This window comes from Typopeltis vanoorti, chromosome 12 (assembly GCF_054136105.1).
Source record: "Typopeltis vanoorti isolate ZY-2024b chromosome 12, IOZ_Tvanoo_1.0, whole genome shotgun sequence".
NCBI classification, from domain to species: Eukaryota; Metazoa; Arthropoda; class Arachnida; order Uropygi; family Thelyphonidae; genus Typopeltis; species Typopeltis vanoorti.
This window is the reverse complement of record NC_143560.1, coordinates 34604764-34621012: the sequence shown is the minus strand read 5'-3', so window position 1 is coordinate 34621012 and position 16249 is coordinate 34604764. Positions and strand designations below refer to the sequence as shown.

Below are 16249 nucleotides of genomic sequence, written 5' to 3'. Positions count from 1 at the left end.
AATATCCTTTGTTTATTATTATTATATTTATTACCGACTACGAATTCAATCAGCAGTTTATTTGAATACAAACATCCCATGGCACATTTTCATTACGAAGACAACCCTATCCCCCTTCGCTCCCCATCCAAATGACGTAGGTCTCATTACACGACCTTTGACTTCTCTCTGCGAAGTGTCTCAATCAACTACTTTTACGTTTCTGGTGTACAACAAGCGTCCGACCACCACTGCCAAACGTGTGGATGTGTGAGTACACACCGCAAGTGACGTTTTCAAAACTTTCTGAACGCTGCGGTCCACTCACAGACTAGTCGCAATGCTAAGACGATTCTGATTGGCTGCCTTTGACGAAGCGGTTGGTACGTATGGGTAGGGGGGGGAGAGAAAAAGTGCTTCTAATCTCGCACAATCGCTATCCAGTACACAACCACTTGTTAGCTTAGGACAGTAATGTCTCCGTGGTATTCGCAAGCTGTTAGCTGACCTCTACTTATACTCTCGGACAGATTGTGCGCGAGTTACCGTTGTTCGTAAAAGAAGCAAACCCGCCTGCCTGTGGGTGTTGGGGTGTACTACGAACTTTTTTCTTGTTTTTTTTTTTTACACACTTCGTTGATTTTTATTTCTGGCTGTTTATTTACATTGTGGATTGTTGCCAAGGGAACAAACCAACTATTTTACATCCTATGTGTACGTAGAATGGAGAAAGGTTTTTATGTGAATGTGGATAAATATATCAATCGACTATTGGAAGAAGATCAAATTGTACCCGATTGTAATCAACCTCTGAAAATCACCATTGAAGAATCTCGAGAATTGCCTGTAGCAAAGGTAAGTTGACTGTTTGTATTTGTAACTGCTAGACATCATTAATAGAGCAAAGTAGTAATATTTTCTAATATAAGCAGATTTTTATGTTAAAGCGATGGCATCGACAGCCACAGGCATTGATAGAACAGAATAGCGCATTTACTATTATTAAATACCGCTAGATGATGGATGCTCTGTTACCATGGTGATCACTTACACTTGCGGTGACTAATACGATATTTTGGAGTGAGGGTAAAATTGCAGTTAATTTAATGTATTTAAAAAAAATTGTGACTTCTGCTATAGATAAAGCTTAACAGGATCTGAAGCCAATATTAATTAAGACCTGCTTAACCTTATCGAATCTTAAAAGTGTAATTTTCCTTAAACTCTCCTATCGTTAATTGGATAAATTATCCTCAGAATCTTTTTCTTCACACAAATAGTATTATTTGAAAATAACAATAGGATTTACCATTACATATAAAACACAACGTTAAATACATCCTTTGAAGATATTAATTATTTTAATCTTTTTTACAAGAGCATAGCAAAATCGTGTCAATATTATCCTTTGTACATCTTGAAGTCAGCACATTTATGTGTGTAATATTTTATTTTATTTTATTTTTTTTAAATAACGATCTGATGATTTTTTGTGTTGAGATGAATCGTTGTATAGCCTAGTAAGGGTTTAGATATGGAAATATGAAATTGGTTGTGTGCATTCCCATCCACTCTATTATGACTTGCAGCTGTCAGTACCGGACCCTGCACTGTACCCAGGTATGGTGCCAAGTGTCCTGCTGTTCAAAATTAGCATGTCTGTAGACTTTTCCAATGCCTTTCAGCGTAGATGCTTGACTAGTGAGTCTTGGAAAGGATTATACAGAATTCTATGTATAATATATATATTTTTTTTTACTTGTTTTTTTTACACTAAAGTTCAGTTTGAGTTCAGTTTGATATTTTTGGTCGACTTTTCCTTATCACTTACTATCAGTTCGTCTCCCTCGAAAAATCACAATAAAATATTGTTCATTTTTTTTAGTTTACTAATAAGCATTAGATCTGTTTATGAGCTATTGGTTGAAAATATTTTTTTTTTTTATAATTGTTCTTTGCCTCCCAGTGATCCGAATGGGTTGAAGTAATCAGCATCACAACGATTGTCTGAGAATTATGCAAATTTCTCTTTGTTGCCTTAAATACTTTCTCCCACTAGTCTGTTGTGTTTATGGAATATTTCTAATAGTATTCATTAATTCAACTTAATTTTCACTGGATAAGTAGTCATCTTGGTATCCCACAGTCGTTTGTCTGTTAATGCATGTTTTCAATGGATCTACAGTTTTACAACGGATCCACCAGTTCCCCAAAAAGAAACAAGTACCATGTGGAGAAATCTTTGCCACTCAAGCACCCATGACTACTGTCATAAATTCTTCCATTAAAAAAATAACGACCCTTCACGATGAGCGAAATTTTAGGAACAAAATAATGACGGGTGCATTTATTTGTTTGTTTATTTATATTTTTGAAATATTAATTAAAGTAAAAACCTTAGAAATGAGATTCGACTTTTGATGACTCTTTCATATTATTATTATTCTTTCTTCTGCCTTCCATCAAGGGTAGCCGTTGCATTAACTCTCAATTACTTCTTTTTTTTAAAAAAAAAAAGTGCTAGATCGTATTCATATTTTTTAGGAGAAAACTGGAATACCCAGAGAAAAACCAACCTAACACTTTAGCCATCTACTAGCGAACACAGCCGTGTCACTAACCGAATTCGTAAACATACAATTACCATCACAGATAATGGACACCCCCCCCCCTAGCCATCATTTGTGATGGTACTTACTTCAGTAGAGTAGATGATAACCTACCCACTTAGCCAGATTAAAAGTTATCTTTTAATCTGGCCAAGTGGGTAGGTTATTAGGTATGTTTGCTTTAAGATTTTTCTAGCTATGTATGCAAGAGGTTAAGGCGTCATGTTTGTGTGTATCGCTTGATTCAACTCTGTAAGAATTCCTGAAATGTGTTTACGTCTGGAACCAGTCGTTTTTTTTATTCAGACTTCACCAATTTATCAACTTCTATTATTTTGTAATCCAAATGACGTAGGAATTTGCTTGCTAATCTGTAGCTTCTATTTTTTTTTTTACTATAAGAGTGATCTGTCATAATAGCTGTCATTTGTTTTGTGTGCGACGGGAGCAGGATAAAAAAAAAGAGGGACTGTGACCTCACCTTCCTCTAAGAACTTTAAGAAGGGACTAGCTGCTTCTCGTTCTGACTCCTTTTGTTGCACCCGACGAGCGAGATCTAAGTACCGGCAGTCTGTGTACGGCGCAATGAATCCGACTGGTGTTAATACTATTTAAGTAGAGCTTGCGTTTATTGTACAATTTTTGTCCGTAGTATATATTTCCTCCTAAAAGATGTACACAGTTACACTTCGAAGAGTTATATTTAATTTAAACTAAAAAAAAAAAAACTATTTGATATATAAAAGATGCTTTGCAAGAACAACAACAACAACAAAAAAAAAAACGTAACAAAATGTCAGCTGCACAGCTTATATTGCGAGAACAATAGTACGCCCACACTTGTAAGAGCTTCGCTTGGGCGACTTGCCAAGAATAGTTCATTCATGCTGAAGGGGAGAAAGAAATAAAGTACGAATTGGTCGCCAATACGCGAAATCATAAAAATTTCGCGTATTGGCGAAAAATCGTGCTTTCTTGTCTGTCGCTGTACTAGTAGCTTGATTTTTGTTGTCGCAGAAGACTGATTGATTACCCTATTATCGGAATGGATTCTCCTTCTTGTGACATGCGCAGAAGTGTCGAAGGGTCTCGCATCTGTGAGCATACTATACCAGATTACACAAAGCGAGTTTGAGCTTGCATTGAGGTATCCACAGTCCTAATGTGAATCTCATTACATATTTGAAATGCAGGATTAGTTTGTTGTTTAGACCATCTCTCGATGAGTCTTTGGACTCCCTGGAGGTGTTATGTAATAATAATAATATTAAGGTTACGGGGCAAACGAATGATGTCTTAAGTTTGTATATTCTGTGGCCAGTTTGCATGTAATGAAGGATGCAAAACCTGAAATTCCTGGTGGAACTCTGAAAGGATCGTCCTCGCCACTAGCTGCGCTTTGGTAGGATGATCATTCTTTTCCCTTCAGAAGCTTTGGTTCGTGACTTTTCTATTTCAATTCCAAATCACCATTCTCCCAATCATGTCCAGAATTGGGATCTACAATTCCTTTACACAGCTCGACACGCATCAAGTTAATTTTCTAATTTTTCCCCTTTTCATTCACTTCATATATTTCTTGAGTCACTCTTTAAAACAAAGAAGAAAAAAAAGGACTGTAAGATGCATTACACGCATTTAATTTAATTTTCCTAATCCCAACTCCTGTTTCATATATCAACTGGTTAGTGCACGTCCTTCTTATAATCACGCTCAATTTGGTTCATTATTTTAGCGTCGTTAAAGTGACATAATGATGTCAAGCATCCCATTCACGTACAATGCTTACACACCTGTGATAACGGACAGATAACCAGCCCTCCTGAACAGCACTTAACCTTGTAATTCAACGGCTCTTTCGAAACGTCTTCGGCTCTGTCAAGCTAATCAATAAAGAATTGTGTTTCTGATCGTATTTCCAGATAAAAGGCTTCTTAACTACTCATTCAAAACCAGGAATCTAGACATTTATGTTGGCCTACTTAGCAGAGGGGGATAGGTGTATTTGTTATCCACTTAAATGAACCTTCGTAGCTCAATTGGTAAAGATGATGCCATTTTATGGCAAAGGCATTGGGTGGAACCCCGTCTAGGAAGCGAAAAACTATTATAAAGAAACTCACGTTTTTTCCATCTTACAAACCAGCCAAAGAACACACGTGATGTATCAACAGAAGCAACTTATAGCCTAAATTGATTCTGTTGTACTTCAAAACGACATCCGACAAGCAGTAAGCTCGAATCCTGCAATGGGCATGGACGTTTGAGATTGCCTTTAGATGGGAGATGAATCTCATCGTCTAGTATGAGACATGACCCTGCTTATTGGAGGTTTGAAGTAGCTTAAAAAAGTTCCATGTTTGGGTCTGTAAAGAGTATTGGATTATATCTTTCGTGTACCGGGATGAATCCGGTTTCGATGAAGACATCGAAATTCATCGAAGACATCGATGAATGAAGACATTTACTCGGACAAAGTTTTAATTGTAAGAAGATAGAACAATGGCGGACATCTTCACCTAAAAGTTAAAGTTCGAGGACAGAGATTGTTATCTAAGGTGCTGATGTAGTTAAATTGATCACTGAAGAATTCGAATTGGAATAGGACATGAACAGGCAATCTTCATTCCAGTTGACTAAATCAGCAAAGTTGCATGAAATGGCGTGGAGTTCCGTATATTGGTTTACAGCCAAATGAAAAAGTGTAATTATCTCGGATACCTTCCCCTCTGATGTTTTTGTTGCTACTGCCTGTTATAACATCATATTATTACACCTCATGATAGCTACAAACTATCTCTCAACGTTTTAGATTAACAACGTATAGTAGCGCTCTATCAGACAATAGACTTATTTGTTTATTTGAGTCCTCTTGTAGGCAACATAATGCCGGGCAATGTATTGAGCTCTTTGGATACTGTGAATAGCCTAGTTTTTTATATACTGTAGATTTATGTATTGAATTTGAATCCCAAAAAGAGTCTGCCTGTCTATACTAATTGGGAAATTCATCGGATCATTTAATGTCCAAAAAAATCTTGAATATGATTAGCAAACGCAACAGTGTGTTTTTCTACCGTTTGATATCAGTAAATTAATTGTCGTTACTAGATGGTGTATAATATTATAGTCTTCGTTTTTATTCATTCAATTAAATGTGTGCCTCTTACTTATTCATTAATTTTTTTTATAGATTTGTTGAGGCAAATATCACAATGCTAAACAGCCGTGTTCCGATAGAAGACAAATCTTTCTTCTTTGGGCATCTTTAAATTCAGACGACAAATATGAATCATACTAGGAGTTAAAGAGGGGGGGGGGAAACGTGCCAAAACCACCGTTGATCCCTCTTAATCCTCTATTTTATGAATGATGTGTGGACGTAGACCCTTCAAATAAATCAAGTCCTTACAAATAAGTGTACGAAAAAGGTCAAAGGAACTCACGTAATCTGCAGCGTCTCTCCTTCACAGACTCCCTTGCAGGCTTCCATCATCCGTCTCAACCCCCCCCTCCTTAACTCCCCCCCCCTGTCCCTAACATTTGACATTTATGTTATCGGCAGCGCCTATCTCCCTTGACTGACCTCTGGCACATCTGTTTATTTAAACACCACCCCTACGCCGGAGAGCGTGGCATAAGCGGCCGAGCCACTGCAGAGGTATCGAGTTTCTCGTGCTTGGACCCTTGGTCCCTTTCCCGTGTGACACGCGGGCTGTATTACGGCTGTGAAGGCGAACACAGCCGTCTTTCGATGAGCCATTCCTGGCCAATTGCTGTGCATGGCTTTACGCTAAGAGGGTGGCAAGAGAGAGAAAGAAGTGTTTTAAGACATGAAATGTTCGAGTTTGAGTCGGGGGGGGGGGGAGAGAAGGAAAAACACCCGTAGAACATGTGCTGTTCTCTACTATCCTCCCCCCCACCTGTGAAAGGTTTTGCTCACAACATATCAAATAACCGTGGAGCTAATAGAATGGTAATTGTATATAATGAAAAACAAGTCTTAGACGCTTTCTTTCCCCTCTTTCTTACCCCCCCCCTCTGGTTCTTTTCTTTATGATACGATGCCTTAGTTTCTGAACTTGTTTGTAAACATTATTCTATGGCTGCAGCTTTCAAATTCCATAAAACTATTCACAACAATTTGAAAATATAGTCAAAATTAAATTTAAATTAGTTGATTAAAATAAATGGTTTATACTAACATTAAAATATTAAAATCAGAAGTGATTTAAAACCATTTAATTGAATCATAATTAAGTTAAAATTTATTCACTAATTTAATTTTATAAAAATCTCTATATTAATTTAGTATCTAAAATTTTCTAGTGTTAAAAAATAATAAGAAGAATAAGAAAAACATTTTGTTACCTATAATAAGAAAAACATTTCGACACCTATAATAAATTTTTATGATTTACAATAAAATAAATGAATGTAAAAAAAAAAAAAAAAAAAAAAAAGTTAATTTGTCAGGCGGAATATTTCAAGACAACTTTAACAAAGGAACCGACAAGGTACGGTGGCCAAATATAAGAATCAGGATGTAGTCTGCCGTCACCTATTCCTACTCCACTTTTAGTTCAAAATTAATGCAAACCCGTTAGGTAGTTAAAACGATGACAACCGGAAAGAGTATTTCACATTTTTCCGAGTAGGATTTTTTTTTTCTCCTTCAAGATCTGAGGGTCTTTAACCTTTAGCTGAAGGCAATATATAGAGACTAATTGGTATTCACTTCTACGCATATTAAGCCTTACGTCACCATGCGAACTCCTGTGGCTACAAAAGAATGCGTTATTAGTGTCTGTGTATGAAATTCTATCAACCGAAATGTCAAAAATATTTTAAGCTATTGGAAAAGGTATTCCAAAACATCTTTGCAAATTGCTGGGTAAATTGGAAAACTTTTCGACGAACTATCTCGGTTTTAGAATGTTGAGCTTTTAAGGTATGTTGGAGCATCCTAAGACCCCTCCCTCCCAACCAACTCCCCTCTTCCTTTTCCTGTATCCATGCTGGACTCATCTAATGGTTGGCGAGGATGTTTCGTGTCTGGCAATCATCCAATACATTCATAATTGCTGCATGCCTAGTACAAATTATCTGTATTTTTGCACAGGGGGAGGGGAGGGTTTCGTAATTCTTGTGAGTAGTTCTTGTTATCGAGCGTGTGTATACCACACACACATCATTACTTAAGTTCAAAATTCCAGTAACCGGAAATAGCCCAGTAATACCACCCACACGAATATTTGTTATACCGCAGGTAAGCTGGAAGGTAGGTTATTGGCACAATTGTCTCGTGCCCTTCGAGTTGAGTCTGTGATGTCACTTCTCCCCCCCCCCCTTCTTTTTTGCGCAATCATGTGGAGCTCATCAGTCTGCGGTTTAGTCGAGGAGGTTCGTTAAACACCGGAGACAGATAGTTGTTATCAACAAACGTCTATCCCACACTTTCCTTCCTTTTGCAATAGTCGTTTGTAGAAATAGTTTGTTTCATTCTTGCGAAATAAAAATTTTGGAATTAAATTGAACCGAAAATTTTATTAGAAAAGCTCGCAGATGACAAAAAAAAAAAAAAAATCATTAAGTTATTTTCCATACTAAGACTGAAGTAAAAAAATATATTCACAGGCCAACACTAATGACGCTCATTGTGACATCATACAAACACGTGTGTGTTCTGTTAGTACATCTGTTTGTTAACATCTGGGAACAGCCACATCTGTTTGTTGTATAAGGTTTCGCGTGCAATGATATGGAATGGAGTGATATAAGAAACTGATGAAGAAATTGGGAAGTTCATGACTGGATGACATTTCAATGGTCATAAACGCCATCTGAATATGGAGTTTTACGAACAAGGAACAATGAAAGAAAAGAAATCGTGTGAAAAAAGTCGAATTATTCAATGGCATATCAGCACTCTTATAAAGTCTTCTCAAGATTAAATTATTTTACAGGGGCCAATACAGATTATTTTTGGGGGAGGAGGATTAAAGAAAAGATCTTTATTGTTTTTTTTAAACATTTTTTTCATTTATTTTTTACATATTCCAGGAAACTCTACTCTAGACCCTAAACATGGAACTTTATCAAGCCACTTCAGGCCTCCAGTAAGCCGAGAGGTGGTATTATAGCGAACTATGATTTCATTTCCAATCTAAAGACAATCATAAACTCCCATAAAACTATTCACAACAATTTGAAAATATAATCAAAATTGAATTAGTTGATTAAAATAAATGGCTTAATAGTTAAAATTTATTTACTAATTTAATTTTATAAAAATCTTTATATTAATATAGGATTTAAAATTTTCTAATGTTTTTAAAAAGAATAATAAGAATTTAATTAAAAATTTCAAAAATAATAAGAAAAATATTTCAACACCTATAATAAGTTTTCATGATTTATAATAAAATGAATAAATCTAAAATTAATAGGACTATATCCTAGGCGGACTATATATGATGGCAATATTGCGGATGTCACTGTGGGAGATACACCTACGGGCCTTTGAGGTATTCGATCTTCGCAGATTGGCTTTCTAAACCATAATTTTAAGGATAAGGTGGTTCTTCTTCTTATGCCTAAATAGAAAAATAGATATATTTGTGTTAATATTGCGTCTATAAAATATTGCGTCTATTTTCCTGGCTGGTTGGTCTGATTGTTATGAAAACAGGTTATTTTTGAAAGGGATAGAGAACATCATCAGAAGACAATAGCAGTAAAACTAGTCCATGTATGCAAATAAGACGTTGATCAAAAGATGAAAGAAACATCACTTATATAAATCCAAGATGTTTCTTTGCTGGTGATTATTATTACATTCTCCAAGATTTGTAATATCGTGAAGAAAAGGTGGATTTGAGCTGGCAAAGCAAACATGTTCCTTACACAAACGAAACCGGATTCCTTAGCTGCACTATTAAAACCGTTGGCTATCAAAGAATTAGCCACGATGCTTGTCCATGACTTAGGAATTTCGAGTTTATATCTTGAAGTAGTTTTTGAGGAAATAAATTCCACGTTTTCCCAGAAATAATTTTCTTTTGTGGGTCAAAACAGGTGGGAATTTCCACCTTAGACAATGTAATGTTACTTACAAAGAAAGTGAAGCAGTGAGCTAACTGGTTAAACCACTGTCAGAGGTGAGAAAGTCCGCCCATGATTTCAAGTACTGTAGTAGTTGGTGACATGGTGCATTTGATCTGCTTTTCCACAGCCATTAGCGATGGCAAAAATGACACGAACGCATAGAACAACTATGGAATAAACAAGACAGTGATAAACCAACTTAGGCTATTCGTATAACCATTGCATGGCTAACAACATGTACCAAATACCATCTACAAGAATATTAAACAGATTTGTTATCATAGAAGTGTGACGTTGCAACTGTTCGCATCCATGGAAACACACATTGTTGAGCACGTGTTCTAGAATGTTTGATAAAGTGCTACATTGCGCATGAGTGTCATCATTAATGAAAACGAGTCTGCCTAAGTTGAATACAAATTAAAATGAGTCATGCAAAGAGTTATTTATCCGTATATTTCTCACGTTTTTTTCTTCCCATTTTAAATTAGATAGGTTTGCCAGCAGTATTAGACCACACTTCCATTTTACACTAGTCGTTAACCCCAGACGAAAGGTCGTTTAGTAACGGCATTAGTTTTCAAGGGAAAAAGGGATTACTGTGTGAACTATGGTCCACTTTCCTATTTGTATCTCCATAAAGCAATCCGTACTCCTTTCTTCGAACTCCTGTGGGTGAAAAACTTTTGTAGAATGCAATCTACGCGAACATGCCTCCAATACCCGATCTCCCCAATCCTATAATTTAGACTACTGGGGTTGTTGGGGGGAGGGGAGAGAGAAACTTTATGTGTTCGGGGACGAAAAGTGACTCTCAGTTGTGAATGGGGAGCCATTACCGTCTGAATGAAGGGTTTCTTAATCCTCACAGCAAGAAAGCGAGGAAAAGGCTTGAGAGATGGAACCAGTGTGGGGGGGGTAAAAGGGGAGCTTAAGTATTTCCGCTGTACCGACTGTGTCGTACGTCCGTCCCTGTGTTACTTGTCAAGCTGCGTAAATGGCTTCTACTACTTAGTAGCATTGTCCCTATTGGTGACGACTCCCCCCCCCCTCGATCCCGCTATCTCCAATGCACGTTACCGCAACTCCCCCCTAGATAGGAGTCTTCTAATGAAAGCCAGTCGCGAAGTTAAAGACATGAGTGTCCTCTATTCCTAGAATACAGGAAATGCTTGTCCATTATGAGGCCTATCTGAATGATTACGGTTGATTGTTGCGCCCTCTATGTAATCCAGTTTATGCGCCAAGTGTTTTGGTTTTTGTGAATACCTTAATATTCAAGGTAGATTGCTATCTGCCGGTTGTACTGTAAACCGTGAATTTTATGCCAAGTGCTCGATCAACATCTGTTCCTTTTCGGTGTGATAGCCTTTTAACATCTGCTTAAAGGACATAAAATCATGAAGGATTGTGACAAATGTCACGAAGGTGTGCATCTGTATGAGGACCTTAGAGCAGAGTATCAGTTGGTTTTTGTACTTCTCTTTGAGCGTATAAATGTCTATCATTGGTCCACAGAATGAGTTTATGATCGGGACTCAACTCAATCAATGGAATCCTTTCAAATATTCATTGGTTAATCTCGCAGTGTTTCCTAAATTTATGAGCTCTAGTTCCATCTAACAGATGGAGCTAGAGCTCATAAATTTAGTATTATTGTAATATACAAACTAGAAATTATGAAATATTTTGAGCCTGTGAAGCTTCTTGCTTGGCGATTTCTTATATACAGCAGCAATCTTAGAAGAAAATTGAGCAAAGCACAGTGGAACCTCCTCACAAATGAATGATAAGTAATGACATTGCCTTTCAAGGAATACGCCAGTAATTTAGTACCAAAAGAGCATCTTTCTTTTGAGACCGAGTTCTGTTATTCTTAAGAACAACAATGTTGCACAATTGCATTTTCTTAGTTTGGTTGCTACTTAGAATCTCCACCCGGTTTCCATAAATGCAGTTTGGATCGAAACAAATCTGATTTTAAGAAGCCATCAAATGTTTTTTCCTTTTATTTTTTTAATAAAGAAGTCTAATATTTGGAGAAGTGTGCAAATACCTGAAGAAGTCTCCAAATATTAGAGACGTCTTCGAGCTTACCATATCGGAGTAATTTTTTTTTTTTTAGAATTATTTTATTATGAATCAAATAAGTACTATGTCAGGACTTAATGACATTATCAAGCATGATCTGCGGCACGTAAATCGAATATTGTTACCGAAGTCTGGTTACACAAATGACTTCAACGAACTGCATCGTACAGCTAAGATATTTTGAAGAAATTGGAATTCTCAGAATAAGTGTGAAGCAATATTCAAGCGATGACATCACCTTTGCCGACAAAACTTCCTTGTCGAAGTATGACAAAGGTCTTCAAAGATTTCTAGCGAACGCTTAGTGTCGTGTTAAGTAAACGCGGTCACTGCCGTAACATTTTTACGGAAAAAACTTTTTTTTTTTTTTTTTTGTCGCCATTAGCAAAGAGAGAGAGAGGACTTCTCCGCTCGCTCGAGGGAGAAGGGGGGGGTGTTTTTGGTGGTTGTTACTTTTGTGTAGTGGAGCGCTACTAAAAGGATAAAGCGCCCTTTGTGCTGACAACCCTCGGGCCTGTACTTTTTCCACAATTTCTCATCACAGGTTTTAAGACTATCCGATGTCCTCTGTTTTCGTTGGAAGCAACTAATTTTGTGCGCATTCTCAAGCCAATTTCTTGGAAAGAAACTTAAGAGAATTATAAGGAATTGCTCATTATGCTAATGTCTTGTTTTTGCTATTTCAAAGTATTCTAACGATGTTTGTCGACATAGAAACCCTGAAACATAAGGTAAGTGAAAGAAAATGTGAAAATAATACCATTATGGGAATTATTTGTATTGCAATTTTTAATTAATTAATAATATCCCAAGAAAATGTTCGTGAGAGATGATATAAAAGAAAAGGATTTAAAAAGATGTAAACAAAAACCACTTTTCAAGAGATTATTCTTAGTGTGTATTGTACAAACCATCCTTGGTACAGCACAGTAATTATAAAATCAATTCCAAGTCTGCAATAACAACTCCGCCTCTGTACCTTAGCACAGAGAATAATTAATGCCCTTTGGTTGAAAACTCAGATCCCTCTGCTTAGGGAAAAAACCTGAGTTCTAATCCCATGTAGGAAGAGAACTTATATAAGAATTTTCAGATGAAGATGAGTTGGCCAGTCTCATGCGGAGGGGAAAAGATTTATTCTACCCGGAGAAAACACGGAATTGATAGACACTGCATTCTCCTCCTAGTTCAAAGCATAAATTAACTGGTAATTGATGGGTTGTTATACAGGGATGAGAGAGCGAGGATTTATCCAGTTCTGAGGGCGTAAGCTTTGAACCAGTTCCAGTTTGTTGCTCAGGAGATATACCCAAATTAAGTGTTATGCTTGACGAATAATAATAATGAGTTCTTGTCAAGTTATAATATAAAATCCAGGCTCCTTCTCATCGGACATCTTAAGAACTGCTCCCTTTCTCTTCAAAACGTGTTTTCTACTGTTTTATGAACTATATAACAAAATGGAGTTCCCAGAGGGGGGAGGAACCCTACCACCTGCATCTTTGACGAAAATAGAACTTAGGGGTCTTTTCCAAATCGAGGGAGCAAGAATTATCTTTATAATTGTAACTATCAATAAGTTCGATCAACATTTTATAAGACAGAATAAAATATTTTATTCATCAGCACACATAATACAGGCGTATTTTTCTTATTCTGAAAAAAAAAAAAAATACAGAAAAACTTTTATTATTTTAAAAATCAAAATGCCTTTTCAGACCGCGTATGTTGATAAAAAGTTCGACTTTTGTATATCCTTCTATCCATACTACCAGAAAACAGGTTATGGACTCCCCCCCCCCTTCTATTCTCTACGGTATTCTTTCTCTTGCAGTGACTTACAGCAAACCAGGATACTTGGAGCGTAAAATATATACTTCAATTTCTGTCCTAATGTCTATAAATTCTCTTTGAGACTCATTCATCGTTAGGGGTCACTAGGATATTCAAACCAGTGAACTCAATGAACGAAAAAGCATATGAAATGCCTTTACAGCCCTGACTAAGGGATATCTTGGCGTTCGACTTTGTTATCCAACGATTAACCCCCTCTAGTCTTTGTAGTGAGAACGAAAGAGAGAACCCGGGCAAAGGGGTATAGTTTGAAGTGACTGCCTTTTATATAGTCATGGCATACGGTATAGCAGTTGGGGCTGCTTTTTTTTATTGTTATGATTGCTTTGTCTTGGGAGCAATGGGAACATAGTTCTCGCAATAGACCAGCTAGGGACTATTGTTGGCCGACTTACTAAAAGCATCTTCCCCCCCCCCCCCTCCCCCAGTTCGCCGTTCTGGTCGCTGAAACACAGAATGTCTCTGATGATACTAAAAGGTTGCTAGATTTCCCAGGACACCCTTTCGAACTCATTTCTTTCTCTCCCGACATGACACCCCCCCCCTCCCCTATTCTTTCTTTTTCTTTTTTTTTTTTTTTTTTTTTAAATAGTACGGAGGGGTGAGGTAGACTACGGATTGAAATAGAGAGTGAGCAACTTGGTTCTCTTTCTGTTGTTGGGGGGGGGGGGGAACGCTACTTCCGGTCCCTGAAAAAAAAAAAAAATCCCCTTTCTCTCTCTCTTACCGAGAAGAGAAAGTGACATGGAGTGTATAATTCTCCCTTCGGTGTCACGTTTCGGTCCCTTTTCTTGAACGAACGCGAACAATTACAATCGTGAGAAGCCCGACTGGAAAATGTCAGGCGAGTATGTCATCAGTGTCGGCAGGAACGCACGAGCTATTTTGCAAGAATCACAGAGCGTAAAAAAAAAAAAAAAAACTCCAGCAACGATAGTTTTCATTGGAGATTGGCGAGCGAAGAGTAGATTTGAATGTACGTGCAGCATTTTCGCTCTAGATACAAAAAGACAAACGTCTTGAAGTAGGTCAGTTATTTGTTCTTCCTTGTAACCTGTCAGACCAGTCTTTACCATCTACTTAATTATGGGCTAATTTTTTTTTTTTTTTTTACGGACGATTTTCATTGGTTGTGTTGCGTATGACTTAGCAGCCTCTGGTTAAAAAAAAACATGTAGGATAACATTCCTTAATTGCAATACCAATAATTAATTTAGTTTTGTTATGTTTCAAACGTACAGAAATGTTCTTATAGAAACGAACATAGCAATGACAATCCAGTGGATTTCGCTTGGCACACGAGTGTACAATCAATGTATTCTTTTTATGTAAATATATGCAAATAGAAATGGCGCTTCGCAGGAAGAAGATGTAAATTGACTCTCTGAATGCACCTGATACCCACGGTAAGAAATATATATCCCCTGTTACAGGCGGGGGGGAAGGAGAAGAATTTGAAGAGTATTTGCGAGGAATGAAACCTGCTCTTCTGAATAATTCATTTTGTGTGTGTGTGTATATTCTCTCAAGTGATATTAGAATAAATTCAGATTACACGTAGTGGTGGCTTTGGGGTATGTTTGCTTTGCTTTGTGAGAGCGTCAGCGAGAATTCGTGCGCGCACCGTAGATAAATCTGTTAACATCTAGTAAAAGAATACCTAGAAATGAAAGCTGACTTTAAATCTTCAGAGCGTGCAAAATTTACATTATTATGTGCAGTTTTATTGAAAAGAAAAATTTGCTTATAGTATTAATATGATTGAATAATAAAAAAGGTGTAAAAAAAATTATCTACATATATAAATATTTTATTCTAAATTAACTTTATAAATTAATTCTGATAATTTTTAACCAGTCATTCTTTTTGTATAAAGAATTTTAATTTTTATTCTAGGTATTTTCTATTTATTTTATATAAATCTTTATTGCATCGGTATTATAAAAAGAGTCCTATGCTTGGCCATAAATATAAATAAAATCATCTCCTTGAAGTGGCTTGACATTAAAACTAGAACTGCATTGATTAAACCATATTTAGTTTATGCAGAAGTCTCTTGTCCTAAAGAGTCCTATGGCCAAGCATAGAACTCTTTTTATAATACCGATGCAATAAAGATTTATATAAAATAAATAGAAAATATCTAGAATAAAAATTGAAATTCGTTATACAAAAGAATGACTAGTTAAAAGGCCAATTTTTTGGCATATATAGATAATTCTGTTATATAGATATAGATATAGATAGATATAATTCTGTTATATAGATATAGATAGATAGATAGATAATTCTGTTAACGTCTAGTAAAAGAATACTTAGAAATGAAAACTGAGTTGAAATTTTCAGTGCGTATAAAATTTACATTCTTATGTACTACAGTGATTGACATAATAACAAAATTATTTTATTGAATTGAAAAGATAAATTTGTTTCAAGTATTAACACGATTGAATAATAAAAAAGGTGCAAGAAAAGAAAATTCTTTACATATATAAATATTTTATTTTAAATTAACTCTATGAATTAATTCTAATAATTTTTAACTAATCACTCTTTTTGTATAAAGAATTTTAATTTTTATTCTAGATATTATCTATTTATTTTATATA

The 16249-nt window shown here is 36.1% G+C and overlaps 1 protein-coding gene across 2 annotated transcripts in view; it reads left to right on the top strand.

Moving 5' to 3' along the window:
- Nucleotides 1-373: 373 nt before the first annotated feature.
- Nucleotides 374-16249, top strand: part of LOC150100682 (uncharacterized) — a 31922-nt gene continuing 16046 nt past the window's right edge. Inside the window, exon 1 of one of the 2 annotated variants that reach the window (XM_090401431.1) lies at nt 374-834. In XM_090401431.1, coding sequence (XP_090257557.1) covers nt 703-834 — 132 coding nt within the window. In that variant the 5' untranslated portion in view covers nt 374-702. Of the gene's footprint in view, nt 835-12379; nt 12518-16249 lie in introns of those variants that run through there. The other variant, XM_090401432.1, reaches the window with a different exon arrangement.